A 13737-nucleotide genomic window follows, 5' to 3' on the forward strand; every position below is an offset into this window, starting at 1 on the left:
TTTGCCGGTGCTTCACTTCGCCCGCTCTGGTTCGTCTGCTCTGTAAATCATTTGCAGAGCAGCTGACCCCACGACCGGGGGGGCGAAAGTTTCCGGCAGCGTATGCAGAAGGCTGAATGGATCGTATTATGACGCTGTCATGTTATTGTTTGGCGCAACACAGGTGGCGTTTGAACGCACAATTGCATTAATCTAATTCAATTAGTTTGGTCGGGCCTTTCCATCAACCCACCTAGCACTGACTGACTAAACCTGGTCCAGTCCGTTTTAAACATGGCTTTATTTCAACAAAGACTAAATTTAGCCAGTTGTTTTCTCCTTTGTCTGCTGTAGAGAAGTGCTGCTGGCAAACATGTGTGGGATTTATTTCATTATACAGTGGTTCCTCGGTTCCTGTGGTTAATGGGGACCAAAACTACCCGCAATAAGTGAAAATCCGCGAAGAAGCGGCACACCTTAAAAGAATAAATAAATAAAACTATTATTTTTTGAATTATTTTTTAGACCCAGTTAATGGGGACCAAAACTACCCACAAAAAGTGAAAATCTGCGAAGTAGCGACGTCCCTTCAAAAAAAAAAAAAAAAAAAAAGCCATCAGATCTCTTTCGAGGAGTCAGTCACGAGTCAGGCGAGTGAGCCATCACGTCCCTCTCTCTCTCTCCCCCCTAACGTGAAAACCACGCAGGGAAAAAGGGGTTTAAACTTGCCCAAGGGAGCGAGCCACGCGGTGTTCCACCCCACCTAAGGTAACAACCGAGAGGAAATTTTTGCAACTGCTGTCTTGGTGATCAGGTTACATTTAATTTAAAATTTATTTATTTTAAAATCATTATTATTTTTGACCTGGTTAATGGGGACCAACACCACCTGCAAAAAGTGAAAATCTGCGAAGTAGCAACTCCCCTAAATTTTTTAAATTTTTTTAACTATTACGGCCGCGAAAATCTGAATGCGAACGTCGAAGTGCGAAGTCCCACTGTACTCTGGTGATGAAGCTGTGGTGGGCTGTCAATGCCCGCAAAGGCCTTCATTGCTGCCTTAAAATATACTTGTGATGTTAATTCATATTTTGTCCATGAATAATTATAAAATTATTCAAATTCATCCGTCAGCTTCCTTTCATCGTTTTCCCCCGGGTTGCGCTGCTTCCAGATGTGTGCTTTCAAACATAAGCATTTAACCCATCTCATTTCAACCATTGCTTGTTGCCAGGGTCAGAAATCTACCTGGACCCCTTTCACAATCAGCTGTGACAATGATGCTCTTGGTTTAGCCAATCAGGTTATAAATTAACGAGCGCCTGGTGTTAAAGATAAGACCTATTTGTTGAATCGTCTCATACGTGTTCAAACAAATGCAGGAATCAAAATGACATAAGAGGGAGTTCTTTTTATTGATACACAATTTCAACAAGAGACTCAGCGAATCAAAGATATGCGTGTGTCTTTATAGTTTTCAACATAGCACGTGTACCCGGTTAGGCCCCGTCCCTTTTCACGCCTGAAGGCGTATGCCCAGGGTTCCGTCCTTATTTGGAAGTGTTTTTAAGTTTATGCCAGTTTATGCCACCTTGCCCTTTGCCGTTATCTCGTCCTCCCTTGAGGAGGATTGTTTATACTAATTCGTCCACAGAGACCTTCGCGAGATGTAAACAACATTTCTCCCAACTGTAAGCAGGTCTTTCTACATTTCTTTCTAAATGTATGCAAATCTATTCTACAAATGCAAGTTTATTTTCTACAACACTGGTAGCGGGCTTTTGGGAATGTCAGAACTTTCGCAAACTATGACTGTGTAGGGGAAATTATGGCATAAATGTGCCTTTTATACTATATTCTATCCAATATATACTTTTACGTTTATATTTCTATAGTGCTCAATAAGTGTGTGGTTTTACAATTTCGCAAACGCCTTCAGGGTCAGGAGGATAGGTGTCCCAAGCCAAAGGAACTTTGTCTCTACAGCCTGGAAACCACTGGTGGGCTCCCGATCTGGTATCAAACAGGTGTACAGAACTCCTGTCGGCTAACCCATACAACCCAAGGACAAGAGCATAAGCTTCCCAAGCCAAAGGAACTTTGCCTCTACAATTTGGAGGCCACTGGTAATTTTCTCAAAACTCCTATCTATTTTCAGACAATGAACTGCTGTGATCTATCATTTATTGTACTCACACACCATCTCGTGACCAACAATATACACTGCATTTAAATATGTGATTCCTGTCTAAACTAATCGGATTTATTTTCCTGTGTTCATATAAACCAATCAGATGTGTAGTTTCCTTTTTGTGTTTTACAATTAATGAGCTTCCTGAAAAAGGAAGTTCGAGTTCTTCGTTCCTGAGCTGACACTGGAAGCACACACCTCCAACGGAAGGGGCTATCAAAAACCCAAGTTTCTGACTCAGTCTGTTTTTTTCTTCTTTCTATTACAATCTCAAGTTTTAACCTTGAGAGATTGGCTAGGTGGCGTAATGGAAGTATCACAATGAAAAGGTGAAGAAGAAAAATACTGTGACCACTGCTTGTCTCGCGGACATTTCCAGCCCTAAATCGAATACATTCTTATGCCAGAAATACGAGTGGTCGGGCTCGACTTTCAGCAAGAGATTCTATGGCGATAGAAAATAACTTCTCGACAGAATTGAAACACACTGAGAATTTGTACGACAGAGTAATTGAAATCTACTTGAGGAAAAAAAGGATGAATTTTGTGCATAGACAAAAATATTTGGCGAGTAGAAATTATATCCCAATACTGTAATATTGCAATCTTATGAGGTTATTATTGATTCTTTTTTATATGTGTTGAAGTTGTAACTGCAGTAACCGTTTTGTAGCTATGAAATCGTTATTGAGGGCCTGATCGATTTAGCCCACTAAAGGCCTAGGTGTGAAGAGCACAGACCACGACTAAAATACAGAGATTCTCTGGGTTTTATTGATGGACCCCGATTCTCACGGTTATGTGTTATAAGCGGTGCCAACATAAGCATTCATAAACCGAAAAGCAAGTTTGCAATCCAAGACTGATTTGTGGCAAGTAGGCCAAAACAGCTGCGGCACCACGTCCTTGACTCTGTTGCCAGGAAACCGAAACCTTTTCCTGCCTGTAAAACACACACTCGTGCACACAACGCTGGTGTGTTTACTCAGTGGCAATAAACGACCATTAACAATTTATTATTGCTCCTTTGAAAAAAAAATAGCTGAGTAAATATGGAAACCACAGACCTCTACCAAGGCATGACAACTCTACACTAAAATCTGTACAGACATTGCTCGTTTATCGCGGTTAATGGGGACAAGAACGCCCTGAAAATCCGGGAAGTAGCGTCACATCTTCATAAAAGCCCCCAAGGGGCAAAGTCAGAGATGGCGTCCTTACCAACTGAGGACATAAACGCAGTTGAATGGTCTTTTTTTTGTCTGTATATTTAAAACGAAATAGGAGGGCTTTTAGTCAAAGCGATTTAGAGAGCGGCTGGCTAGCGATTTCAGCGCTCCTTATGACGATTAAAATACAACCGTCCTAAAAGTAGCCATTTCCCCACAGGTTGGAGCTCCAGGTCATTTGTTACATGGGTAATGGATCTGGTGTTGCTGGGCCAGGCTAGGCCGTGGTAGCTTGTGAGTTATTTCATAGCCTAGCTGTAGGCACGACCCCAACACAGCTATTGCCTTCTCTCTCGACGTTGCCTCAGTCGCTTTCCGAACTGGTAATAATCCACTGAGCACCCGCTTTCTTTGCGCTCTTGGCTTTCCTCAGAGTCCGATTTAATTGGTGAATTTATTTTTACTGTGACGTGTAAAAGCTAGCAGCTGCTATGCATCACAGTTTGTTTTGGTGGGCATATTGACTTAAGCGCCTGCATCACAGTTTAACTGACAGCATTCACCAGCCTGTCACAGTCGCGCACACAGGCAGTCACGCCCACCCAACACACACACACACCTACAACCTGTCCCCATGATAGCTTTTGGTGTCTGCTGCAGAACACAATGCAGGATACGTTGATATCAATGACAATAAAGACAATTCAAATCAAAATCCACGAAGCAGTGAACCAGCGATAACCGACGCGTGAAGTAGCAAAGGATTACCGTATACCAACATTTTCATATTAAATACATTTGAGGCAACATATAATAGTAAAAAAATGGCAAACTCACCACAAATTAAAACGACAATAAAACAACCGTACACAAGCGATTGTTCATGTTTTTTTTTTTAATTCACGGTAAAAAATGTCTCATTAATGTACAAGCTGTAAACAAAAAAACATGTTTTTAAAGGAGACGGCACAAAACAGATGAATAATCTCTAGGAGAGGAGGGAGGGAGGAAGGGCGATGGGAAGAACCCTCTTTTTGTTAATAACAATAATAATATCAATAAAGTGAGCTCCCCTCTGCAGTCATAATCCAACACGACAAACAAGAACACACGAAATGCACAAAAAGACTATTTACAAGCACAAGTTTTGCCTTTTTTTTTCTTCTTTTTTGTGTTTTAAGTGAACAGCTACCTAACACACGTGGCCAACATCAAGACGGGAAGGAGGAAGCGGGATGCAGGAAGTGGTTGTTGCGCACCTGTGGGCCGAAGTAACTGGTGGCAAAAAAAGTGGAACGAGTTCATGTTGTTTTATCCAAAGATCATCTCTCGGGCTTCTTTTGCAGGCTCATCTTCTTCGGCCGGCTGCCTTTTTGCGACGCTGAACGGGGGAATTCAAAGAACAGGGTTTGGGCACCTTTTCACGGCCAAAATTCAAGCATTTTCAAACCCAATTTCGAAAATGCTCCAGTACCATTAAAAGAAGATATCCGGTGGGAATTACCTTAAATTCCAGACTATAAGCCGCTACTTTTTCCCCTAACTTTCAACCCTGCGGCTTATTCTGTGATGCGGCCAATTTATGTTAATTTTCTAACGGCGCTCGAGTGTTGCTACCATTAACTGCCCTGTCAAAGCCATATTATTATTGTTAAAGCTTTGAAAACTCTCTCGGTGTACCATCTTTCTTTGTAAATATGTGTAACCCATGTATAATATGTATTTGCAACTGTATATTTTTGTAATGTTTTTATTTTAGACACTTATTCTGATATGGTTTGCACGGATGAACGAAAAATGAGGGGCGGAACAAACGTGGGGTGCCGAGTTTAAGTGGGGACCGCTAAAGGTGAGGGACAGACAAGGGAAGAAGAGGGGGTAAAAAGTTGGCTAAAGAAAAAGGAGTTGCGTGGGTAAATGTGTTCATCTGATATATTTTTCCCACCCTTACCTTTAGAAAAATACACTTTTTTCTTTGGATTACTTTCAACGGGATCTGGACTCTGCAGGTCTGCATCAAACCTTAAGTACCGGTATTATTTTCCGTTCATTTTGCCGGCTGTGATTTTTGGACTGTGGACTTTAATGAAGGACATTTAGTTTCAATCGCGGGACTTGAAGTCGGGTTTGGGTTAATTTTGTGTTTGTGTTACATGTTTAAATGTGGGCGCATGCGGCTTATATACAGGTGCGGCTTGTGTATGTACAAAATCGGCTTTCCTCCTAAAATGTGGTGGGTGCGGCTTATAATCAGGTGCGCTCTATAGTCCGGAATTTACGGTATGTATTTTGCAGAGCCACAAATAGTATATCTCCGATAGACATATGCGATTTTTATTGAGGCATATGTTTTTTTAAAGAGCTCGAGTAAATTGCCAAAATATTTTTGAGACAAGTTACAGTGATATGTAGCTTACATTTTCAGTTGCAGGAAGTTCCTCCCATTACAATTTACCACTGAGAAACGCTACCTTAAAGGTACGGTGTGTAATATTTAACAACTCGATGTCCCTGCATGGTGTTGTGCAACCGAAAACGAATGCTAAAAAGCACATGAATGCAGACTACAGTAACTCAAAGTGACCAAAACACGACATCATTTTCCCTAACTTTTGCAGAGAAAATAAGTTAATAAAAAAGGCAATAAAAGAAAGAAGAAAGAGCTGTTAGTGCATATGTAGAGTAACGTCTTTCAAAATGCTTATCCGCCATTAGTAGAAGATGCTGGTTTGTGTCACGGCATCATGAAAATGCCAATATGCTATTGAATGAACTACCTCCCACAATGGCTTCAGAATCTCGCGTACTTTGTACAGATTGCAAGTCGGCTAAACGATATGAAAAAAATATGATGACCATGAAAACGAAGCTTGCGATTATAAAGCGATACGGGAAAAAATGGCTCACGAATAGCAACTCTTACCAAGTTATTAGAAATAAGCAGACCATAAAACCAAGGAAATTTTACGGCTTGACAAAAATATGTTTAGTTTTTAATCCGTCTCTCTGCAACCACCCGCTAACTCCACTGTGCCAGCTCAAGTCTCGGCACATCAGCTACAACAGTAAGAAAATTGTATTTTACTTCTACATATATAATTTTGTAATATTATTTAATCATATGCATGGATATTACACATGAGTAGTACTTATATTATAATATTTTGTTATTTGATGGTTAATCTGGGGTAAACCAGGGATTCTGAGCCAATTTCCTTAGGTTTCTATCCCCTTTTTACTTTGCGATCCCTACCGCCGTACGAATTGATGTTGTATCCCGGGCTCTACAGTACTTCGGTAATGTAACGTTACACAAAAAAGTAATAAAAAGAAGAATTTTTCCACCCACCTTGGGTGCGGGGTCCTCATCCTGCTCTTCTTCCTCCTCCTCCTCTTCGTTCTCAGAATCGTCTTTTGTGGCCGCCGCCTTCGCCCGACCCCCACGCCTAAAAGCAAAATAAATGAAGTCATAAACAAAATTTTTTGCACATGAGGCAATTTCGGTGGATAACTAAAAGAGCCATTTATTTGTGTCAGTCCTCTCAAATGGTTTGTGTTGCCTTACGTTGGCTTTTTAGCGGTCGGTTGAGCCGACTTGGGCGGTCGTCCTCTCCTCTTCTGCGGCGTCGAATCAGACACGTCGGAGCTGACGAGCGCAAAAACAGTCATGTCGTACAAGTTTAGGGTCATTAACAACAAACTCATTGGCAACTTGGGCTGAAAATATACTTGAATAGTGAGTGGACCAGTCACCGACTATTGAGACGAATAATTGAATGTGTTTCCCTGAAATTCAGCATGATGTATATTTAACCCCTATGACGTGTTTCAAATGGTACAATTAAAAATCCATCTTTAATTGAACACGCTGTGGATTCGTAAAAACATGAAATCAAAATGCCCTATATAAAACCAATTATGAACGGTGCTCGCTCAGTAGAGACATAAATCCATAAATAAACCAGGAGAAAAAATACTGAAAATGAAACATTTTTCAACCCTTATACCAGAGCTTGGCAATCCAAAATGTTGAAAGAGCCATATTGGACCCCAAAAACAAAAACGAAATTTGTCTAGAGCCTCAAATTTCTTTTTATGGGCCTTATAATAAATGCAACACATGCTGTGTGTTTATCTATTAGCTATATGAGCCTACTTTCAAAATGACAACGTTGGATGTAGCGCATCTTGCGTAGAACGATGTACCATGTGATTACTGTGTTATGGGATAAATCCTCAAGTTTAACTTCATTACCATCTTAATGAATTAAAGTATGTTTTATTGCCTTGATAAAAAAAAATGCAAAAACAGAAATCCAATTTTCAGGGTTTGTCAGGTTTCTTCCAATCAAATTCAAGACTTGTAAAGAGATTTTCAAGACCACATCCAATAAAATTTAAGACCAATATTAGACCTATTATGGGCAGCACGGCAGCGCAGTGGTTAGCGCAAGTGAAGCACAGTTCTGAGGTCATGAGATCGAGCCGTCCCGTGTGGAGTTTGCATGTCCTTCCCGTGCTTGTTTTTTTTCCTCCGGGCACTCTGGTTTCCACCCACGTTCCAAAAACAAGCATGTTAGGTCAATTGGCCGGTCCAAATTGTCCCTAGGTGTGAATGAGCGAGTGAGTTGTCTGTCTCTGTGTGCCCTGCGACTGTCTGGCAACCAGTTCAGGGTGTCCCCCTGCCCTCTGCCGGAAGATAGCTGGGATGGGCTCCGGCACCCCCGCGACCCTACTGAGGATAGGCAGTGCAGATAATGGATGGATAGACCTATTATGCCATATAGACGTGGGAGAAAAGTCATAAAGGACCCTGTATTCACTCCACCCCACCCCGTGCCGAAGAAGAGGGGTGGGGTGGTATTGCGTACCCGGGCGCCTGAGGTTTGGCTTGCAAGGGCCGCCGGACTGCGCTCGCACTGAGGGGGGACTGGCCCCTGGTCGTGGCCAAGCCAGCCTGGACTAAAGGTGAGACTGAGGCACCACTGTCAGGACGGACTGACCCAGGTGCTGAGGACGGGTCTGAGTAAAGGGCCCTGGATCCCACCCCCGGGAAACACCGCAGAATGCAACGCATATAGGGGGAAGGGGGTTTGTACACAGTGACCACGCAGTGGGACCGAACCAGCTTGTGATGACAAACTGCTCGCCCCGACCCTTTATGCCCACGTGAGCTCCGGGTCCTCTTGGGCTCCGGAGAACAGCTGGGCGACCTCAAGACGGAGGTCCGCACCCAACTTCCGCCACTACCCTGCTGCGCCAGAGGCCCCGCAATGCTTTCGGGCATCAGCTGGCCGACCCCGCTCACTCATTTCCTGGTACGGCCTGAAGCTAGTTATACTTTAAACCTACACTTTCCAATCCCAAAGTTACTCAGACGACGACAGCGGGTTAGAGACTCCAAGGCTCCAACGTAAGACTGCATTTTCGGAAAAACATGGAAATCTCGATTTTCCGACGGGCACATAGCATTTATCGGTCAGAGATCAATAAAGTCGGAAAAAAGGAAAATAATTTTACAACACAATGTTCCATAATTTTGTTAGTTTACTTATTATACAGTTATTAGCTCTATCACACAGATAAGACAGGGTGAATTTATTTATTGACAAAATTGAAGACCTTTATAATGCCTTAATTTGCGGTTATCAAATTGAAGACTTTTTTTTAAAGTTTAAAAGACTTTGGGGGAAACCAGTGTATTTTATGTCATTTTTATTTTAAGGATTTGATAATCAACAACAAAATGGAACGTGCACAGTGTGTCCCCTATTTGGGAAACACAAAGAGTGCAATAAAACACAGCATGCGTTTATAAAAGGCAAGAACACGATCCTGTCATAGGCACTTTTCAGTAAAGTAGCTGTTTTTATCAAGTGATTTCTGATTTTTGTCAATATAAATTTGAAATTACACTTAGGGAAATTGTTCCTGTTTTGTTGCTAAGGCCCAAGGATGGTTGCGTTGGTTTAGCATCAAAAGAGGGAGAGAGCCGGCTGCTGCCTTGTTTGACATTTGCATAGAAATCCAACTTTATGTGTATTAGTTTTATTTTATTAACTTTATCCTTTTAAAAGGCTGCAATTTTATTTTTCTGTTGACTTTTTTATTGAATTTAGAAGTGCAGGGTTACATTGTGACACTGCTCTTTAAAACTAACACAGGGAGCCTCAAACAAACAGGTTAGCTTAATGCTAACACACAGAACAAACCCATTTGGCTGAGCTAATAAAGCTAGTGTTAAGATATCAAAAGGCGTAGACAATCAAACAAAAACATCATTTCAGTGAGCACCGCTTACCTTTGAGATCGTCGAGGCGTTCGTGTCTGTCGTCCAGCTCTTGTCTTCACCTCCACGTTCTCCAATCCAGCGTCGTTGTCCTCATTGTCCTCTTCCTCCTCCTCGTCTTGCCTGTACTTGTCATCCTCTTCGTCCTCGTCCTCTGGCGGTGGTGCTGCTTTTTTACGCCCTCTCTTCCCTTTGGCAGGCGTGGTGTCTGCCGTGGCTGCCTTGGGGGGCCGCCCCCTGCGTCCTTTCTTAGGCGGGCTATTTTGCTCATCCTCAGGTCCATTGTCATCGTCCCCCCACTGGTCTTCTTGCTCCATGGCAGTGACCGCGGACTTCTTGCGTCCCCGTTTTGGTTTCACCATGTCGCTGTCATCGCTGGCTGCCAATCCCCGCTTGCGCCCACGAGGCTTCTCGCTGTCCTGGAAAGACACAAAATGTTGGGAGAAACTGAGTAGCAACATTTTAAGGGACTCTTCTCACCCTTGGCCACAACCTCTTTGACCTGTTACCCTCTTATAAATGCTACGGACTTAGAGTCTCTTTCCCAGGGTATCACCACCATAAACAAGCGTGCTAAACTGTGAAAATATATATTATATATATATATATATATATACCATAGCCATATCCCCCTAGTGGGAGGTGGCTAGAGTCCTTTCTGACTCTTTTTGGGAGATTGATTCAGAGGAGGGGATTCCCAGCCCCCTCGCTCAACCCAACTAAGGTGCTGGGAGTCATTAGGTGACCAAACCCCCCCAATTCCAACCCTTAATGCTGAACGCCAAGCAGGGAGGCAACGGGTACCAATGTTTAAGTCTTAGGTATGACTCGGCCTTGAACCTCAACCTCCCAGTCTTGGGGCGGGCGCCATACCCCCAAGGCCACCGAGCTGGTCAAATATATATGACTTGCGAATTATATGGGAATTTTTGGTGCTGCCAATGTTATTGCACTCATCTTCATTGCACTATTATTATAACTTGGCACTATGTTGTAAATATTTATGCCTATTTCTGACAGTCTTTTTTTTTTAATTCTTTATTTAATGTTTAGCCCGGAGTGCCAAGTCTAATCACGTTGCATACACTGTTTCACCACGTTGATGTAAATGACAATCAATGACTATTCTGTTATTACAGTATTGGATTGTGGTTTTAGTGATCAGAGAGATAGATGTGTTTTATGGCTACTTAGGGTTAACTTGGAAGATTTTGTGAGGCCGGGAACGGATTAATTGGTTTTCAGTTCTTTCTTATGGGGAAAATTTGTTCAAGATACAAGCTTGAATCCCGTATATTGAGGGGCCGCTGTACCTTGTCAGTGCTGTCTGCTCGCTTTCTGCCGAAGTCCTCGTTTTCGCTGTGGTCCATTTCAGTGCTGTCAAGCCTGAGGACAAAAAGCTCCAAATTATTTAAGTTCCTGTGCTTCTAAGCATATCGGGATATTAGGCGTGGCCCCCACCTGGTTTTGCCACGCTGCGGCGAGCCCGGATTGGACGAAGAATCTTCGTTACTGCCGGTCTCCATGCGGGACGCTTTGCTTTGGATCTGCTTGCCAGCCGCTGACAGCGGTTTGTTAACGGCGCCCAGGACGTTTGCAGACTTGGGCTGCGCGGAATAACGTGTTAGAATAAGTACCAAGACCGCCAACAAATTGAACTCACCTTTCCTGCCGTGAAGAACGACTTCATCTCGGGCGGGAGATAATTCTTTGTGTTGTTGAAATTCTGGGAAAAAAATAAAATCACATTTTGACACGTGACGAAGCTCTGTAAAGTTTGATTAGCAAACAAGAGCATTCTTTTTATGGTAACAACCTTATCAGGTTTGGTGAATAAGGTGGTCGGCAAGACAGGGTCTTTGGGTGACTCCAGGCTGTAGGTGGTGCTCTTGGACATGATGATGTTCATGGCCACGTCGCACACCGTGTAGAGTTTCTGCAGAGGGAAGTTTGGCCACATTTTATCAGCTGCAAATAAGAAAGTGGGAGTGAGGACGATGAGAAGCTTACCTCATTGGATTTAGAGTCCCCGGGCGATTGCGCGTCTGTTGTCTGCTTGATATTCTCCACCATCTTCCTGATGAAGGCATGACTGTTGTTCTCATTCTTGGCCATGATGATCTCCAGCACGAACCACAGAGCTCTGACAGGGAAATACAATGCCTATCACGAAATGTATAGTCTTTGTTGTCACTGATAACGTGGTGAACACTGTTTACAACAGGGGTCTCCAACCTTTGCTGAGAGCAACTTAGGTGACTAATTAGCGCAAAGGAAACCCAGTGTAATATGCATTTCTAAAACAACAGCTTATCATGTTGTTACCGTGTTATTACTAAATTTATTATGAGAAGTAAGGTTAAATAGACTCAAATCAACCACTATTTTTTATGAGAAAACCACAATGACCCAGCACTAGAAAACTACTTTCAGAAGTTCTGGGGTACCTCAGCTGTCCTTATGTGGGCACCGCGTTGGAGGCCCCTGGTCTACAAGATTATACAAGGAATTGCAGAGTAAACATGTGATAAAGAGTTAAAACAGACACATAAGATAAAAATGTTAGACTAGGAAAATTATTTACATGGTAGTGCTCGGAGACTGGCCGAACTTGTAAGTGCATCAGAGGGATAGTGCAATGACATTGACAAATATAGACATAAGAGTGATTCAAAAACAACACTACAGGGCACAAACAAACTCAAATAATTCCCATCGGGAGTTTCAATGTCTGGGGAAAAAGTCAGATAGGTTTGTTGCTTATCATTTTGAGGAGGGAAAAACTGATTTTGAACGTTTACAAAAGGGATGAAAATGTAGCAAATATTGACCAAATATGGATTGTTGTTTTCATATGGAGTCGGATTACTTTAAGGCCTAAAGTAAATAATCACCGTCAGAACATTTGACTGCTTTAACAATACTTTGTTGTTCATCAACAAAAAACACTTCTATTATTTAGGATCTAGTACTCCATTTGAATCATAAAAACAATCCTGATCAAATCTAAATGAATTTTTAAAGCACTTTTCATGAAATACGTTAGAGTGCTGTATTAATACATTCAGAGCAAGTTAAAAATAAAATCCCTTCATTTTTTCCCAACCAACAACTCAAAACACCAAATACACGCACAAAAAAATGTTAAAATAAAATAAATACAAAAATAATACTAATACAATTTATAACATAAATACAATTTGGAAAAGCACAGACTAACTACTGACTACCCCTTTTCGAACATGTTATGTGACATTATTTTGTAGTTGACTCATTGTTTTTGTCCTGTTTTTATTTTAATGTTCGAAATAAAAGTTTTCATTCATTCATTCATTCAACTATGTGAGGAATGGGACCTAAGAGGGGCTCATCCACACTGATAGGGATGGCAGCAGAGGGCCTTGGGAAGAAAATGTTTAGCTGATGTACAACAAAAACTTAAAAATGCGGAAAAAAAAGTAAAAAAAAAAAAAGTTACAGTACTGTAAATGTTTAACCTACTGGCTGGACTGTGTCCCCCCAAATCAACTCACTCTTTGATGTCTTTGAGCTGCTCGATGTCTTGCACTTTGACGTAATCAGGATCATGAGCCAGCAGGTGGATTGTGTACGGCACCACGTACTCGGGGAGCAGAGAGAACAATTTGTCTGTTTGGAACCAAAACACAGTAACAGATTACAGTAAGTAAAGATGGGCTCCATCAGGCTATACTTGACCAAGACACAACACAGGAAATGGTGCCCCCTATGATCGTAGTGATTAAGGGAAGAACCCACCCACACAACCACCTACCACTAGGGCTGCACAATTTTGAGAACAAAAAAAACCTTAATTGCGATTTTTCAGATCTGTATGGAAATTTTGATGCGATTTTTGAAAAGTGGGTTTTCTGTATTTGTTTTTTTTTTGGGCGACAACTTAATCAGACCTCGAGATGACGTCATTCCCGACTGAGAGTATACGACTAACACGTTAGCTACAAAATTTAAGTTGAATAAATGGTCATTATTTTCATTATAGAAAAGTATAACGGAATTGGAGGCCTTCTCCTTTCATAGTAAGAAAGCGATTTAGAGAGCGACTGGCTAGCTATACGTTAGCATGGGGT

At 42.0% G+C, this 13737-nt stretch overlaps 1 protein-coding gene across 1 annotated transcript in view; it reads right to left on the bottom strand.

Annotated features, from left to right (window-relative positions):
* Positions 1-4213: 4213 nt before the first annotated feature.
* pds5b (PDS5 cohesin associated factor B) overlaps positions 4214-13737 on the bottom strand; it is a 35263-nt gene continuing 25739 nt past the window's right edge. The window contains exons 26-35 of the mRNA XM_088320793.1: positions 13162-13276; positions 11639-11771; positions 11445-11564; positions 11292-11354; positions 11090-11235; positions 10942-11014; positions 9641-10047; positions 6905-6985; positions 6689-6785; positions 4214-4720 (exon numbers count right to left, since the gene is read on the bottom strand). Of these exons, the coding sequence (XP_088176919.1) occupies positions 4688-4720; positions 6689-6785; positions 6905-6985; positions 9641-10047; positions 10942-11014; positions 11090-11235; positions 11292-11354; positions 11445-11564; positions 11639-11771; positions 13162-13276 (1268 nt within the window). The 3' untranslated portion in view covers positions 4214-4687. The remainder of the gene's footprint in view (positions 4721-6688; positions 6786-6904; positions 6986-9640; positions 10048-10941; positions 11015-11089; positions 11236-11291; positions 11355-11444; positions 11565-11638; positions 11772-13161; positions 13277-13737) is intronic.

This window comes from Urocampus carinirostris, chromosome 17, assembly GCF_059441175.1.
Source record: "Urocampus carinirostris isolate Australia breed hairy pipefish chromosome 17, RoL_Ucar_1.0, whole genome shotgun sequence".
NCBI classification, from domain to species: Eukaryota; Metazoa; Chordata; class Actinopteri; order Syngnathiformes; family Syngnathidae; genus Urocampus; species Urocampus carinirostris.